This window comes from Mastigoproctus giganteus, chromosome 14 (assembly GCF_048544385.1).
Source record: "Mastigoproctus giganteus isolate SK-2022 chromosome 14, ASM4854438v1, whole genome shotgun sequence".
Taxonomy (NCBI): Eukaryota; Metazoa; Arthropoda; class Arachnida; order Uropygi; family Thelyphonidae; genus Mastigoproctus; species Mastigoproctus giganteus.
The window spans coordinates 79604964-79622900 of NC_143588.1; the positions used below are offsets into that span (position 1 = coordinate 79604964).

At 36.1% G+C, this 17937-nt stretch overlaps 1 protein-coding gene across 2 annotated transcripts in view; it reads right to left on the minus strand.

The window, feature by feature from the left end:
* The window catches only part of LOC150075282 (uncharacterized), a 71746-nt gene that overhangs the window by 2205 nt on the left and 51604 nt on the right, over window positions 1–17937 (minus strand). For both annotated transcript variants that reach the window (XM_090388291.1, XM_090388292.1), the window contains exons 2-5: window positions 16051–16156; window positions 15149–15255; window positions 11601–11694; window positions 8617–8719 (exon numbers count right to left, since the gene is read on the minus strand). In XM_090388291.1, the coding sequence (XP_090244417.1) occupies window positions 8617–8719; window positions 11601–11694; window positions 15149–15255; window positions 16051–16156 (410 nt within the window). The remainder of the gene's footprint in view (window positions 1–8616; window positions 8720–11600; window positions 11695–15148; window positions 15256–16050; window positions 16157–17937) is intronic.

Consider the following 17937-nt stretch of genomic DNA (forward strand, 5'->3'; position numbering starts at 1 on the left):
TAGCACGAAAAACTCAGAGCAACAACAGAAATAAGAAATTTATATATATATATATGATAAACAAATATACATGTTACTAAACATACAGGTTGGTTTTTGATTTTCTCTCTTAGGATTTGGCAAATAAACTAATAGAACATATTTCTTAGTTCCTTTTCCAAGCCTTTAGAAAGCAATGTTTTTTAATACTGTAAATCAATGTGGGAAATAGAAAAGCTGTCTTTATATTTTCCTCATTTTCTGGAACTAATATTGAAAATATCTGATAAACTTTGCATTTCCTACACTTTATTTCAACAGTCATTTGTTTATATTTTTCACAGCAAATGATAAAGTGAAATGTGAGTGGGTCTTTAGACCAAGAGACTGAGTAAGTTTTACAGTTTAATAGCAATGTATTATCTTCTGTTGATATTGCAAAGTGTGCAAAAAATGCAATGAATTCCAGTGAGAAGTGCTTTGTTTCCATATTTTTCACACTGTTGGAGAAGGCATATGGAACTCGAAAGACTAGTGACAAAATATACTTGATGTATATTCTGCAACTTTCAGCAGGTAATCTTAGTTTTTGTTTGAGTTACTGATGCTGGCATTCTTCCGTGGAAATCAGAAACACTTCATTGAAAGTTTGTTTTTCTGGGAAAATACACAAAGGAGCATGTTCTAAGTGAGTGTATTAAGAAAAATTATCTGGACAGTTAACTTGTGATTTGCAGATAACGAGGGAGGAAGTTGGCAACAAAAATATATGAATTTTCATTAACAAGAGGGAAGGTAATACTGCCAGCGTAATCATTAGAACCACACAAGCTAATGAGTCCTCAAAACCATACTCTAGGCAAAGTACTTGGAAAAGCCCTGTTCAACTTTTTTGAAAATGCTCTTTCTGTGTTTGACCAGATAGAAATGATAAAACATGATAAAATCCCGTTGTTTCTGGCCAACAAAGTTGTTGATGCTCCTAAAACCCTATAACAACAATATATAGTTCAGTTCCTGCTGTCACCTTGTTGCTGTGCATCTAGATATTCACGGACACCACTTGTATTTGCTTTGCCTACTAAACCTTTTCTGGCTAGATGAAGGGCGCTAATCTCTGCTTCACTTCACTATGTTCAAAATTTTGATTACCATTTGATGCATCTTAAGTAAACATCATAAAACAACTTACATTTGGGTAACAGTAATCTCAGAATAATATACTATTTCAGTAGCACCAAATTCAAGGTACGTGATGAGGAATTGCATCCAACATGTTCTATGAGCATGCAGGCAGCTAGAATAGCCTATGGGGTTCTGTCTGTGATATAGGAACAGAGACATAACAAGGGTAGGGCAAGGGTGTGTGATGTGCTTTTCAGTATTTGATTGTTCATTGTTAATTTATATCTATTTATGGGGGGATGCTAGAATTGCAATTTTTTCTTTTAGTAATAGTAGTAGTAGTAGTGGCAAATGATGCAAGCTTATATAGCATCAGCCAAAAAAAAAAAAAAAAAAAAAAAAAAACTTCACCTATCTTTACCCTCCAAGAATTTTTCTAGTTCCTTGAATTTATTCAAACCTTCCACAACAACAGATGGGAAGCTTGTTCGAACAATCAACCACTCAATGGCTGGAGGCAAACTTCTGCACATCTATTCTGCAACCATCCTTCCTCAACTTAAATTTATGCCCACTCGTGTGTAGTCTCAGCAAGAGGAAGAATGCCATTCACATTACTCATTGCAATCAAGGCCTTAAACACCTCAATCAGATTACTCCACATGTGCCTAGTCTCCAGATGCTGAAATTTGCAGAACTTGGAAGCCTTTCTAGGTAAGAGCACCCTTTTGTCTCCTTCACCAATCTGTTTGCCCTTCTCTGCACCCATTCCAGCAGATCTACATCCTGAAGTGAGGCCTCCAGGCCTGTATACAATACTCTAGATGCAGTGTAACCATGGCCTTTTACAAAGGGATAATCATCTCCTTATCCCTGTTAGCAAAGTTTCTGTATATCATTGACAAAACCCCATGAGCTGTCCTTGCAGCACATCTGCACTGCACAGAGAATTTCATATCTGACTGCGCAATTATCCCCATGTCTTTTTTCATTTTCTACTACCCTGAGTGTAGTTCCACCCAGTTACTCTGGAGTTACTGCTACCCATACGCAGTACCTTGCATTTGTTAATGTTAAACTTCAACTGCCATTTCTAAATCCTTCTGCATAATTTTTCTAGATCTTGTTCCAACAGCATACATCATAACTGTCGTTGACAACCCTGCCAACTTTTGTATCATCTGCAAACTTTGAGACTAAGCCTGATATACCTTCATCAATATCATTAATAAATATTGAAAAGAACAATGGGCCCACCACTGAACCCTGGAGAACTCCACTGATAACATTAGTTCATGAAGAGCAGTGCCCATTGATAACCACTCTATGTTTTTCTACCTAACGATCCCTTTATCCATAGCATTAACTCGCCCTTAATGCCATATTGCTCCAGTTTATACAGCAGTCCTTCATGTGCAACAGTTTTGCATCAGTACCTTGCCTTACTCTTTTCCAGCAGGGAAAAAGAGGTGATTATCCCATTGTATAAAGCAGTGGTTAGGCCAAATCCAGAATACTGCATACAACTTGAGAAACTTCATTTTAGGAAAGATGGAGATCTCTTGAAAGAGGTACAAAGAGGAAGCAAAAAGTTGGATCACAAAAGGTGTCAACAAAAAATACTGATGCACTAATTGTGGCATCTGTGCAACCTAACTAAAGTGTTTAATTCTTTGAAAGGGTAGAGTAAACTAATTGCTAATGGAATCTATTTTTTTCTCACATGGTACACAAGTGTGCATGCAAGCACATACAGGGGAACAAATTTAAATTGAAAAAGGATGGTTGTAGAATAGATGTGCAGAAATTTGCCTTTAGCCAGAGGGTAATTAATTACCAGAATAGCCTTCCACAACTCTCTCTCTCTCGGTCTAAGTTTACTTTCTTGCATCATTTTCCAATAAGAACTATTTGTGTATATGTTCACTCTGCCATTCCTTGTCAAAGACTTCCTATCTGGAACCTCCTCTGTTTAATCTCTCATGACTTAGCATTAGTAGAGGCATATGATGCAAGAAAGCAAGCTTATGCAGCATCAGCCAAAAAAAAAACACTTCCACTTCACCCCTCTGTTCGTTTGAAATACCTGTCCAGCTAAGCCTTAAATTTATTTAGGCTATCAACTTCCACAACAAGGGATGGAAGTCTGTTCCACCAACCAACTACCCACTGGCTAAAGGAAAATTTCTGCACATCTATCCTACATCTCTCTTTCCTCAATTTGAATTTATGCCCTCTCAGGTGATTGTTCTGAGCAAGAGAAAGAATCCCATCGGCATTGAGCATGCTCAAACCATTCAAAGCTTTATACACCTCTATCAGATCACCTCGCCGGTGCCTAGTCTCCAGACACTGTAATTTGCAAAACTTAAGTCTTTCTTCATAAGAGCAACCCTTTGTTCCATTCACTAATCTTGTTGCCCTTCTCTGTACTCGTTCCAGCAGCTCTACATCCTTCTTGAAATGAGGCCTCCAGACCTGTATCAGTACTCAAGGTGTGGGCTGGCCATTGCCTTATACAAGGGAATAATCACCTCCTTATCCCTGCTAGAAAAATTCCTGTATATCATTGACAATACACCATGAGCTACTCTTGCAGACTGTCTGCACTGCTCCGAAAACTTTATATCTGCCTGTACAATTACCCCCAGGTCCTTTTCATTCTCTACCACTGTCAGTGTAGTACCACAGAGTTGATACGTTACTGTGGGGTTACTGTTTCCCATATGTAGTACTTTATTTGCCACCTCTCAGCCCATCTGTTCAACCTTTCCCAATTTGGTTTCAGCAGCATAGTGTCAGTAGTGTCCTTAACAACCCTGCCAACCTTTGTATCGTCTGCAAACTTGGACATTAAGCTTGATATACCATCATCAATATCATTTATAAATACAGAAAACAACAATGGACCCAACACTGAACCCTGAGGGATTCTACTAATAACATTAGTCCACGATCAGCAGTGTTCACTGATTACCACTCTCTGTCTTCTCCCCCTCAACCACCCCCTTTATCCATAGCAGCAATTTGCCTCCAATGCCACACTGCTCCAACTTGTATGGCAGTCTTCCATGTGCAACAGTATCAAAAGCTTTTCTAAGATCCAAATATATAATATCAAAGTTATTCCCTTCATCCAGTTCTTTTGTGACTGCATCATAGTATCCAATCAAATTGGTCAGGCAAGACTTTCCTTTAACAAAACTATGCTGTGTCCGAGCTATAACTGAAGTCTTGTCTAGATGATCCTGCAGTGCTTCTTTAACCAGTGCCTCCATTAATTTTCATGGAACAGAAGTTAAACTTACAGGTCTATAATTACTTGTGTCAGCCTTTGATCCTCCTTTGTGAATTGGCGCACATTTTGCACATCTCCAGTCTATGGGTACCTCCCCTGAGTCCAAAGAAGCTCTCATAATTATGGTTAAGGGTTTGCTTACTTCCTTTGCTGCCTCCTTTAATATAACTGGATAGATCCCATCCGCCCCACGGTCCTTTTTTATGTTTATCCTCAACAATTTCTCCTCTACTTTCCTCTCGGTTATTACAAAATCATCTAGCTCACTGCTAGAGTTTACTTCACCTCTGGCATTTCCCTTCCTGAATAACTCCTCATGTGTGAATAGATGCAAAATAATCGTTTAGTTTGTTAGCCACCTGAGCTGGATCATCAACAGTTGAACCATCAGTATCCAGTGAACCAATCTGATTCATTCCTTTCCTTCTAGAGTTTACATAGGTAAAGAACTCTTTTCTGTTTTTCTTTGCATCCTTTGCCAAGGATTTCTCATAATCTGTCTTTGCCTGCCTAATCTCCTTTGTGACTTGGTTACAAACCAGCTTATATCTATTATATGCTTCTATGTCACCCATTAATTTATATGTATCCCATGCATTTTTCTTCTCTGTCATATGTCTCATTAGTTCATCTGACATCCACTTAGGCCTAAACCTTGAACAATATTTCTTTGTTGGTATGTAAAGCCTAGTAGCTTCCAAAGATAAATTCTTTGAATGCTTTCCATTTTGAATTTGCTGTTGGTAACATCATCAGTTGGTCCCACTGTATAGAATTTAAATACTGTGTCAGACCATCGTAGTCACCTTTACGAAAGCAAAAACCCTTCCCTTTACCCCTGATGGTAATTACCTCTTTGAGTAAATCCCACTTCAGTACACTGTGATCACTGCCACCTAGTGGTTATCTGCAGATTCTTAATGCATGAAGAATCAGTACTGATAATCAGATCAAGAGTATTACTCCCTCCAGTTGCCTCCCGAACATGCTGATGTAGAAAACAATCATCCAATAAATCCACAAAAGCCTTGCTAGTGTGTGAGTGACTAACCCACAAATTCCAGTTAATATCTGGGAAATTAAAATCCTCCATTATAAGACTCTCTGATTTACTGACCCACTGCCACCTAGTGGTTATCTGCAGATTCTTAATGCATGAAGAATCAGTATTGATAATCAGATCAAGAGTATTACTCCCTCCAGTTGCCTCCCGAACATGCTGATGTAGAAAACAATCATCGAATAAATCCACAAAAGCCTTGCTAGTGTGTGAGTGACTAACCCACAAATTCCAGTTAATATCTGGGAAATTAAAATCCTCCATTATAAGACTCTCTGATTTACTGACCCACTCTATTTCCCTGTACAGTTTCTTATTATACTCATCAGAGTCATTAGGCCTATAGCACACTCCTACTCTCAATTTTGATCTCCCAATGCTTATGTCACACCAAACTGACTCAACACTGCACTGTCCGGTGATGTCGACTGGCTTCACTTCCTTGGATTTTATGTATTTCTTAACTAATAGCATAACCCCTCCTCCCTTCCTATCCTTTCTGTACACATTGTACTCCCCAAATTCCAGTTCTGCATTCCTTATATCTGTGTGACCTCTGATATCCCAACAATATCTGCCTTTCATGTTTTGAGCAATACCTCAAATTCATCAAATTTATTTACCAAATTCCTAGCATTTGTGTACACGCAAGTATACATGCACCTGTTCCTATTCTTAGCTACCCTAACACAACCCATGTGTTTACTTGTACTGCAATGACTCTCAGCAGTCTCTGAAGTACCCTGCATCTTGTTTTCCAGGCTGCTGCTCATTCCAATAGAAGCAGTGCAAGAATCCCTTTCACCTCTGCCAGTGGCTACTGTTAATCTAGTCCTTGTATTCCCACCTACCTAACACTGCCTCGATAGCATCAGCAAATATTCTTGCACCCTTTCTATTTAAGTGTATCCCATCCCTTTAGAAGCAGTCTCTCCTGTTAACAAGTACAAACCAGGCTGAAAAAAATTCTACCCCTTGAGTCTTGCACAATCTTTCCAGGGCCGAATTGATCGACAAGGCTCTCATCATATACTCCCTCCTATCTTGTCTAGGCAGAATTGAAGATACTTTCAAATTCAACCCTAATTCACGGCTTTTTTTTCAACGGTGACCTGCACTTGTTAAGTAATTCCGCTGGTCTCCTACTCTTAATATCATTAGTGCCAACGTTTACAACAATATCACCTTTTGTGCCCTTAATAGATGATATCCGCTCTACAATGTCATCAACCTTTGCCCCCGGCAGACATACCCTGGTCCTGTTCCACCTATCCTTTTTACATACCATGTTCCCTGTTTCCCTGACAATAGTCACCAACGACTACTAGTTCCTGTGGGACCAAAACATTCTGCCTTGGGGGTTGCCGCTGTGTTGCATGATGATCAAGTGCAAACTCTGGCATTGATGTGGGCACCTGAGAGCTTGATGGGCCCCTCAATTTAGATCCTTCGAGGGCATCCACCCTGCCCTTCAAGCTCTCATATAGGCCCATAACAACGCTGAGTTGTCGCCTGATTTCCTTACACCATGCACACACAAAGACATCCCCCATGGCAATATCATGTCCCATACCTGATTGCTCCACACACACACATCAAGCAAGGAGTGCATTTTAAAAGGCTATGATTCAGAGGGAAACTGCCCCCTCAGTTCTCCCCTGAGCCACAGCACTCCCATTAGCTTGAGCCTTTTGCTTTGCTGCTCTGAGTCATGATTTCGATTTAATTTCAATAAAATTTCAATTTCAGTACAAAATTATAACCCTAAACTTGTATCTCAACACAGTTATAACACTATATATCTATATATATTTTTCAGTATCAAGTATTTTCTACGAGTTCCGTTTATATAACTTCCGTATAAAGTTATATTAATTAATTATGTTACATTTGTAAAATCTAAGTCGTTATATGCATTTAGTTAAAAAGTACAATTTAATTGACAATGAAGTTTAACAAGATTAATAGATTTTATTGATTAACTGACAATATTATATAATATAATATACTATACTATACTAAGCTAATGCTATCTAGTTCATGATATAATGTTGTATCACGTGACAATGGCAGCAAGTTACGAACGGTAAATCTACGGATACTTAATTATTAATTAACTTCCAAAATCTTGTTGTGTCAATTCAGAATTATCCAAGGATCTTGACTAGATCTATAAGCTACTTATAGAAAATAATTTAATATAACAATTGATCAATAAAGCAGCTAAATATGGCTAAAAAATGTTCTGTTCAGTGGAGCTGCAAAACGTGTAACACGTGGATTGAATACCCTTACCAATAATCAAATATCTCTTTAAATAAGAGACTTAAAATCTCTTTACCCCATTCTACCAAATCCATTGCTTGCTGCTATCATTCTTCCAGATCCACAAATCACTCAGAACTTTAATGTTCTTTCTTTGAAAATTGACTTTTTCTACACTAGCTTTCCTAACAGTAAGTTAATTTCCCTTGGTGATTTTAATTTTCATAATTTCAGCTGGTTTCAATTTTCTAGTTGCATGAATCCAGCCAGTAGAGATGTGGAGGCTTTTGCTATTATTAACAACCTTACACAATTTGTTCATTTACCTACTAGAATACTGGGGAATAATTGGCTTGTATCCAAATCTCCAGCTTCATTTTCTACCCACACTAAAGCTTTTAGCAATTGTAAAACAGTTATTAATTGATCCAAATTCAATTTTAAACAGTCTTAAAGAGTAGAAAACTTGCTTCTTCATCAAATGGTAGTTGAACTTCTGGTCTTTCCATCCATAATTCTAACCTGGATACATCCTGATGGTTCTAGAGTATTCCTATCTGATTTATTCCAAATACAACTCATCAGCATAAAGGTTTTAAGTGAATGATTAAATTATTTTTAAAATACCAGTAATGTATAGTATATTTAAATATTTTTTGAGAAAAATAAAATTTATTTCTCTGGTATATGCTACATCAATTTCAAAGATTTTGGAAATCAACATTAAAAACATCTGTAAGAATCAACTTGTCAATTTAAATTGTTCAGTGTAATACTGAACAACAAAGTAAGTAATTCATCTGAAAAACCCATTCTGTATAGAAAAAAATTTTAATTTTTCAGTTTTATATATATTGTGTTAAATTAATAGTAACTATGGAACTCTTACCTCACTGTTTGAATCTTTTGACTGAATACGCGATTCCAGCGTTTTACATTTGTTTCTCAGAACAGCTGCATTTGTAATCAGATTGAGAAGGCGATGAATGACACTTAAAAGGAAGGAATAAGAAAATATAAGTAACAGTCCAAACTTTTTATATGGCAACCTCTGATAAAATTTTATTTCTTTATATTTAATTAAGTAGCATTTTCCCCTATTTCATAAATTTATGCTTAAAAACAGCAAGTTTATGCTTTTGTTTATATACTAATATTGAAAAAAAGTACTGGGATGTTGATGAATGGGTACATTTTATGAAAATTGTTATGACAGCACAGGTATAAATGAAGCACGAGCATGCCAAGTACTTTTTTTTTTTAACTGTGTTGAAGAGGGTCTTGGGCAAGACTGCAGCAAAACTGATCAGTAGTGGTGAATACATTTGCGTAATATAGTGTAGAGCTGGGTGGTTGTTTTCTTTGTGTTGAGTGATTGGCCTCTCAGCACAGTGGGTAGAAGGATATACCACCCACTGGTGCTTGCCCCTTGAAGGTGGGCTGGGTTGTACAAGAGATCCAAACGTCTAATAGAACATATTGGAACACTGTTCCAGCTTGACACACACACACACACACACACACACACACACACACACACACACACACACACACACACACACACACACACACACACCTGTAATGTATATGTACTTGATTATTAAAAATCATAGTTCATTAACAAGCATTCCATTTCAAACACTAAGTTCATTGTTGGGCTCACCAGTAGGCTGGATTGGAGATGTGCCATTTTCTATGATTACGAGTGATTTACACAATCATTATGAGAAGTAAACTACATTATATGGATCACAACACAGCTTTGTAAGGGGAAAACCTTGTTTTAACTGTTAAAATGTAGTCACACAGGAATTGAATGCAAGAAACAGTTTTGATTCTATATACTGGACTTTAGTAACACATTCAGTGTGGTTCAAATGTGGGAAGTTTATGTACAAACTGTGGTCTACTGGAATTATGGATGAGTTCCTGAGGTGGAGTGAGAAATGTTGGAAAGACTGGAGACAGAAGGTTATAAATGGTAATCCTTCACAATGGGTTACCATTGTTATACATGGAGGTCCTTGGGCTTTAGTGCTTTGGCCACTCGTTTCTGATATTCTTGAATAATACTGATGAGGGAATAAAGGGCACAATGTTAAAATTTGCATGCTTGGCCTCAGAATGATTTTAACCAGCTTCATGGCTGATCAGGAGAAATAGAAGTTATATTTTTTTAATCAGTGGCGTAACTACCATGTAGGCAAGAAAAGCAATTGCCTCCGGGCCTTTTATGGACCCGGTGTCTTTGGCTGTCTCCTGCTTTTGCAATTTTCATTAATTAAGTAGGGGCCAGAACATGTTCTTTGCCTCCGGGCCCAAAAAAGGGTAAATATGCTACTGATTTTAATGCTGTCAAATGTAAGTGAAATAATAAACTGAGTATGATGTACACTAGATGGGGTAGAACTGAAAGGTGTACAAAAAGAAATAGACTTAGTATTATGATATAATTAGACATGAAGGTTAGTATGCAGTATAAGCAGGTTGCTAGAGGCTACAGTGTTTTATCAATTTTTTATCATACTTTGGCATTTGAGAAAAGGAAGTTCTTTTATATAATTAATGGTGAGACTACTGAATTAATGGTTGAGTTTGACAGTCTACCAAAATTTGAGGTGAAACTCAATCCAAAGTTGCTCTGGACTAGCTGCCAGCAACCTGCCTGCACTAGGTAAATCATGTAATTGGCACCCCTCCCTATATCCCAAGGTCATATGTAGGCTGAGGTTTTTAGTGCCTTAGGTGGCTGCCAATTTGGCCTATAAGAATGCCCCTGAGCTGGATCAGTGTCTTCTGGTGGTTTGAAGAGAATGATATATGACATGAATGATGACAGTTGTATAGACAATATTTTTATTATCCTAATCAGGTGACATATCAGCTTGTCTGCACAGGATTTTGTGGTGCTTCTAATAAAGTTCTCACTGAATGTATATTTGCTGTCATAACCAGGTCTTGTTTTTTGCAGGAACGGTGTTCTGAACATTGAAAAGAAATAAAAATAAGGAATCATATATTGAAAACAAAAATAAAAACTATTTATTATTACTATGCCATTGGTGTGTTGTGTGTTGGCAGGGAGTTAAGCTAGATGCACAGCTTGACTTTGTAATCTTTATAAAAATATAAATCTTTATATAAATAATGCCTATTAAATTAGTTTTATTAATTACTTTTGTCCAACAATTTACTATACTTTTGTAATTTTAAATTTTAAATTAGTGCTTTTATGCCATTATTTAAAAGCATCACAGGGGAATGAGAAATGTTCTTTTTATTGTGTAGGCACGATATTATTGAAGTATGAAGTAAAGGAAAAGGTGATTTTATTAAACACACTACATCAAAGAAACAGGAGTAGGGCAAGTGGAAAAAGTAACAAGCGGCCAAAATGATAGAATAATTTTTTCTTGAGAGCTCAGAATAAAAACATTCAAAAACTGTTTAAGACTATGTACCCCCCCCCCCCACCAATTCGAAAATTTAGCACATTTGGCACCATGATTTTCTAAAAAATTTTCATGGGGGGGTGGATCTCCCAGGCCCCCTTCCCTTCTTTCCTATGTTTATATTTCACAAAAGAAGCCCTGGTCATAACAATAGATATCTAGAATAGTTCAGGAGTTAAAATGAAAAATTATATTTATTTTTAATAATAAAGTATGTAAACAATATTACTGATGAGTGTGACAAATTGGAATAGCATCCTAGTGCACTTTGGTACACAATGTGCCCTGGAGTATTGGAAACCATTTTTGTAGTCATAAAACTTGTAATTAACAAAGCAGTATGTAATTAGGTTGTGTTTAATATTATTTCAGCAAATAAGTTGTAATTACTGTAGTTTTTATAAATCAAATTTATACTTACATGGAAAGCTTTATTGTGGTGAAGAGATTTCCACGAAAATTAGCAAAACCTGTCTGGATATCATCACTGACCTGCAACACATGAAGTTCCAAACCTATAAAAAATTATAACTGTTACTGCTACTAATTTATTCTGATTTCAGTTTTATTCATAGTTCTGGAAGTATCTATTACTGATGAAGTGAGTAAAAGAATAGTTTGCCATGACACCATTTGTATCTTTGACATGTTTGTAGGAGGCTCCTGTTTTCTATGATTTATATAATACCAAGCGATAGGATGAGACTAAGAATTTCCTCTACAATTTAAAGCCTATCAACACTTGGTCCAAATGATGTTCAACCATTTTATAATTGCTTTCAGCTGGGATTTTTTGTGCATCCTCCTTCAAAGCAGTTACCACTGTAGAATTAAAGTAGGACAGGTGCAGTTTCAGGTAGAGGCTAAAGGGACTATAGCTCTCTTTATGATCGAAATAATGTGAATTTTTTGCTACTACATGATCATAAAGCTTAATGATTCCCTGGAACACTTCTTTCCCACTAGAAAATCCTGAGACCACCCTTGAGGTAAGCAGTATTGGGCTTCCCACTGATCTGGTGTTCCAACTCATCCCAGAGTTATATGGGATTTGGGCCACACCTCTCTGAAGGCCAGCAAATGTAGAATCCCATTTCCCCCAAAACCAGTTGCTTATAAGGCTAGCTTTATGTGACCCAGCAGTGTTCCACAAAACTGTCACAAACCTATCCCAAATAACATTACAGTGTATGATTCACGATTGGCATAAGAAACAATTTCATATCATGAGGCACTGTGGTAAGTAGTGTTATCTGTATGCATTTGCCAAATTCAAATTTAATATTTTTATCATGATTTATTGCTCCAGAGAACCTATTTTTTTGTTCTACAGTCAATGAACAGTGTGCAGTTCACTATGCCTAACGAATGGGTCTCTTCCACAAAAACCAAGCTGGAGACAGAGCATGTACTTATAGACAGTGCTTAACATCTGAAGCTCTGATGTCAATTTTTATAAGGACAACTTTGAAAATGAAGCACCCTCTCATGGAGGTTTGCCAAATTCATATCTATCAATTATCTTGGCCCAGCAACTTAGAGTCATATGTGTTCAGGACGCTGTAAGTCCCTTATTGTAACTGATGCTGCTACCAATATCTTTAATGCTTTGTGCATTCTTTAAATCTTATTTGTAAGCACACATCTTTTATTGCCTTCTGAATGCTTCTAAGGAGACAACATATATGAATGCAATATGAGTACATTTGCTTTATTTGGGTCTCCAGAAAAAAATAAAATTAAACATTGTAAAAGAAATAAAACCGTTTATTTCTTAAGAAATTTCACATATCTTTATTTTGTGCAACTCTTGATCATTTCTAGTTAAGTTTGATCACAATATCTCTTGATGACAGGAGGAATTTTTATGGGTCTTTTTCACAATGTGGCTGAGTTAGTCAGTCTCAGGTGAGGGAAGCGTGGTTTTTTTCTCCCGGAACTCTGGTTTTTCGTCCAGCAAACAAAATTGACCTCAGAACACGCACAATTTACAGACAATATACACAGAGCAATATGGCTTTAGCCGCCAATGCTCCTAAAACCCAATAACAACATCTCTTTCTGCTGCTATATGCATAAAACATTCCAAATGCTCTTGGAGTTTCGTGCTCCTCAGCAGGGCCAAATTTAAATTTGTGCTAAGCTATAAGATATATGAGGCATTTCTCTCTTACACCTCACAATATTAAAAAAAAAATTTTTTTTTTAAGATGGAGCGCATCCTCCTTGTAACGTGAGGCCCTAAGCTGTAGCTTTTTTGTGACAAGACAAATATACAGGCATCAGTATATTTGTCTATTTAATTGCTATGATAACACTTGTATTTGTGATGATTAGTAAGTGACTAAATTCAGACAATTGAGATATCTTATTGTTTGATTGACTTGAGTCGAAGATCTATTGATATTCAGTATATATGAATGTATTCATATATTGGCAGAATATATATTGTCCTGCCAATACTTTGTCAGTGGTAGAGTATACACAGCCTGATCATTTAATTCATGGAATGACAGCACTGCCATACAGCTGCTCAAGTTTCGGCATACTGCTGGTAGATGGCAGGATTTTTTTTTTTTTTTTTTTTTTGGCTGGTGGCAGTCCCAGGTAACAGTACTGCTAAAACCTTCAGGTTTTTTTTCTTTCGTCTACTACTACATGACAACTGAAGCTTAACATGGAAAATAATATATATATATATATATATATACAAGGTCAGGGTCCTTTGGCCGGAAGTATTACTGGTAATTAAGGCCTACTTAACTGGCTAGCCTTAGTTGTACTAGCAATTGTTGGATTGCCTATAGTTCCATGTTAACTATTAACATGGGATCAAGTTAACAAAAAGCTTAGAGATTTAAAGAAGCGGGAGAGAGGAAATAAAGGAAATTATTAAAGATTGAATCAAGAAAGGTTAGAAATATAGCTAAGGAGAAATTAGGATGTTGACTTTCTTTCACATGGCAGTCTCTCTGCTACTTCCTCGGGGGCTTTGAGCATATAGATAGCCATACTAAAATAATGTCAAACTCATACCCATTTCTGTAGTCTCAAAAACCCAACAAACTATTATATTTAAGCCATCCGAATAATTAAATTCATCTTCCGTGGCTGTGTTCTATGGTCGGTCTGTTTTGCCGGACAAAAAACCCCAATTTCTGGGGAGAAAACTTGCTATCTACGCCTGAGACCGACTAACTCAGCCATGGAGTGAAAAAAGCCCATTAAAGTTCCTCGTGTAATCGACGGGATTCGAACCCGGGCTTTTTCCACTTGGTGTGGGGAGGACGGTGGCAATACCGCCGGCACACACAATAAAGGATTCTAATTTTAATCAGTTTTTTTATTTTCTATGGCATGCGAAAACATGTAATATTGTCATTTATTTTTGACAGACAAGCTGAAAAAACTCGCCACTGCTGACACAAATTTCACGTTTTCATCAACTATTTGACATAACTGGCGCCATCTGTGGGTTAAAAACGTTTTTGTTAATTTAAAAATCGAGTTCGTTTTGGCTTTTTTTGATAAATAATTTCATAGATGATAGAAAAAGTTGAAGTACTGTTTCAGTTTATCAATAAGGTATGGTTACATACTTTATTATGCACTAAAATAGATATGTACAAGTATGTACTGTATTTTACTGATTAGAGGTTTTTAGAGTTGCCACAAAACGTTTATACAATATTCGCTTTAGATCAATAGTAAAATGTAAAGCTCCTTACAGTAATTAAGAAATTTGTATATTATTATTAGCAGCCATATGGTGCAAGGAAGCATATATTTTGTTTCGCCTTAGTGCATACAACTTAAAAAGTTATGCTAAATTAAAGTTATTTATTTTCTAACTTAAGGTATTTCTCCACCCTTAATATAATATATTATACATATAAGTGATCTGCATATCATTAAAAGCTTGATTAATGCAATACAAATTTGAGTAGATTTGTAAGAACACGTACTTACTTACGAGGTTAATTACAACGAATATAATAAAAGCTGTCAAGTAGAAGGTAAATGTCACATGACTCGTTATTCCCCAATCACGAAATCTGCGAAAAATGTCACCTAGCCTGTAAAGAAGAAAAAATAAATAAATATTAATAAAATAAAAATATATACATTTTTAATATTTTATTAAATTATATTTTGTACATGTTATAAAATATAATAATATAATTTTATACTGCATTTTTTTAATATGTATATATATATTTAAGTTTCTTTCATTTGCAATTACACAGAAATTTCATTTATAATTCACATTAGAATCGGCCTAGGGTTCGCGAGGGCCGGTGCATTTATTTTCGGCGATCTCTCTCTTTTGACTTTGCTTGCCTGTATTTCCCTCATACAAAATGCAAAATGTTACTCTGGGCTTATACGAATAACCATAGCTAATGTTCGTTATAGTTAAACAATAAATTAAATATTAGCTAATAAAACTTTCAATATGACCACCATAACTAACATTGAGCAATAACACCTTTTTCTAAATAAAGTGTTACTTCTCTGAAGTGCATATTCCTTTACTAGGCCAAACTTATCTTGAAGATCAAATCGTATTTTAACTCCAGGGGCTCACATCTGGTGAGTATGAGTTTGGTAGACCCAGGGTCCTCAGCTGGATATCATCATTCTCTCTCTCTCTCTCTCTCTCTCTCTCTCTCTCTCTCTCTCTCTCTCTCTCAGGGTACTCAAATGTTTGTTTTTTTGGCTGATGCAGCATAAGCCTCAGGCTTCCTTGCACCATATGGCTAATAATAATAATATAAGCACTGTATAAATTTGTATAATGCACTTATATGTTCACCCATAAATTTCAATACATTAAATAGCGATTTTGAAATGACATTGGAAGTACTCACTTGTGTGTTGGAACCCCAGGAATAATTAAAATAGTTACTATCGCTTCTTCCATAAAGATCGCAATACCCAGCAGTCCATTTAATATCGCCATGGTTAACAGGACACCTGCAAAAGAGAAGGAAAGGGAAAAATTTAAGATTTAGCACCTGCGACTGTAGCTAATTTAAGTTTTAAAAAGTTTAAGGTAATTTATCGTTTATTAATCTTTGGTCTAACCAGTATGTCTGAACATGAAAATTGACTTATTTGCTTTCCAAACTTCATTTCTCTCCATACATACTAAAGCCTGTACATGATATTCATAGTCTACACTATGTTTTCATAAAAGAATCTCTTTCTAAGTTAAGGGGCAATTAAGGTGTTCAGAAATCGCTGTTACTCTTATTACATGTATTAACATATAGTCCGTATGTTTTATTTTAAATTAAGTTTTTAATTGCAGTGTACTTTGATATCCCCTCTTACATTTCTGTTCTCCTTGTGGAAATTACATGAGTAATCTTAGAAATCGCAAAAAATACCTAATATAATATTGGATTAATTCTCAGCAGGTGTTTCATGCCGTATATAGTTTGAGGAACAATGTATATTAATGGGCAAGATATCGAAGAAGTTGATGAATTTGATTACTTAGGATCAAGAATAAATAAAAATGGGCACTACTCAAATGATGTAAAGAGACGACAGGCGATTGCTAAAATGTTGGTCACTGATCTGACGAAATTATGGAGAGATCAAGACCTACCCCTAAAGACGAAACGGATAATCATTGATTCATTAATTTTTCCAGTTGCCACTTATGGAAGTGAAGGATGGAATCTGAAAATAGTTGACAGGAAGAAAATTGAGGCATTTGAAATATGATGTTACAGGAGAATATTGCGTATTTCTTACCTTGATCGAAGAACAAATGAGTGAGTATTGAATAAAATTGGCAGGCTTAAAATTCTTCATGGCATCAGCAGAAGAAAACAAATTTTTTTGGACACAGAGCAAGGAGGAAAACTTTCCGTTGAAGAATATAATGGAAGGAAAAATCGAGAGGAAGAGTAAGACCTGCAACTAGGTGGAAGGGCAGGATCAGTGAACTTCTGGGCATGACACTGCGTTGCCACTCGTAGAGCACAAAATTGATGCAGTTAAAGAAATTTGTTAGTGTCCACAACAGTTCCTCAGGGAGCTACATGACTGGAGAAGAAAAATGGTGTATATGAATGGCAGAAGCAGGGGATGGTATCAACCTAACACTGGGCTCTCAAAGCGCCTGAATGATCAGAGATAATGCTTGGCTTGTCCAACATTCATGTAGTTCACTCCCTAGTTACCAAATGAAAATGGATCCATCGTTAATTACACCAACCGAAAGTTACAAATTACTGAATTCGTCTGTTTTAATAAGCAGGCGAATCAGTAATTCGTCTGTATGTTGACTGTATTAGCATTCGAAACACAGGAGAGAAATGAACAAATTCCTCTGCTTATCAAATAACATTTTTCTAGTGCGTTTATCTCTTTATGAGCATAAGAAATAATTTTCTTCTAATATACGTTACTTCCTCCTTCCATGCTGGAGTTTTCCTATTAACACATTTTATAAGCGACTACGTGCGTACATAAGTATATAATGCGCCATATACGCAATATTAATTTTCTATTAGTTAGCACTCTGATAACCCGACAATATATAAATCTGATTGAAAAGAAAGGGAAAAAAGCTACGTAATTAAGTCAATTAACCTGATTAAATACAGTACGTGCAAAAATTAATTTATATTGCTAAATATAAAATAATTTTGGTACAAATAAATTTACATTGCCATCGGAAGACCGAATTAGAAAACGATACATCTCAATCACATATTGCTTTATAAATAGACTGATAAGAT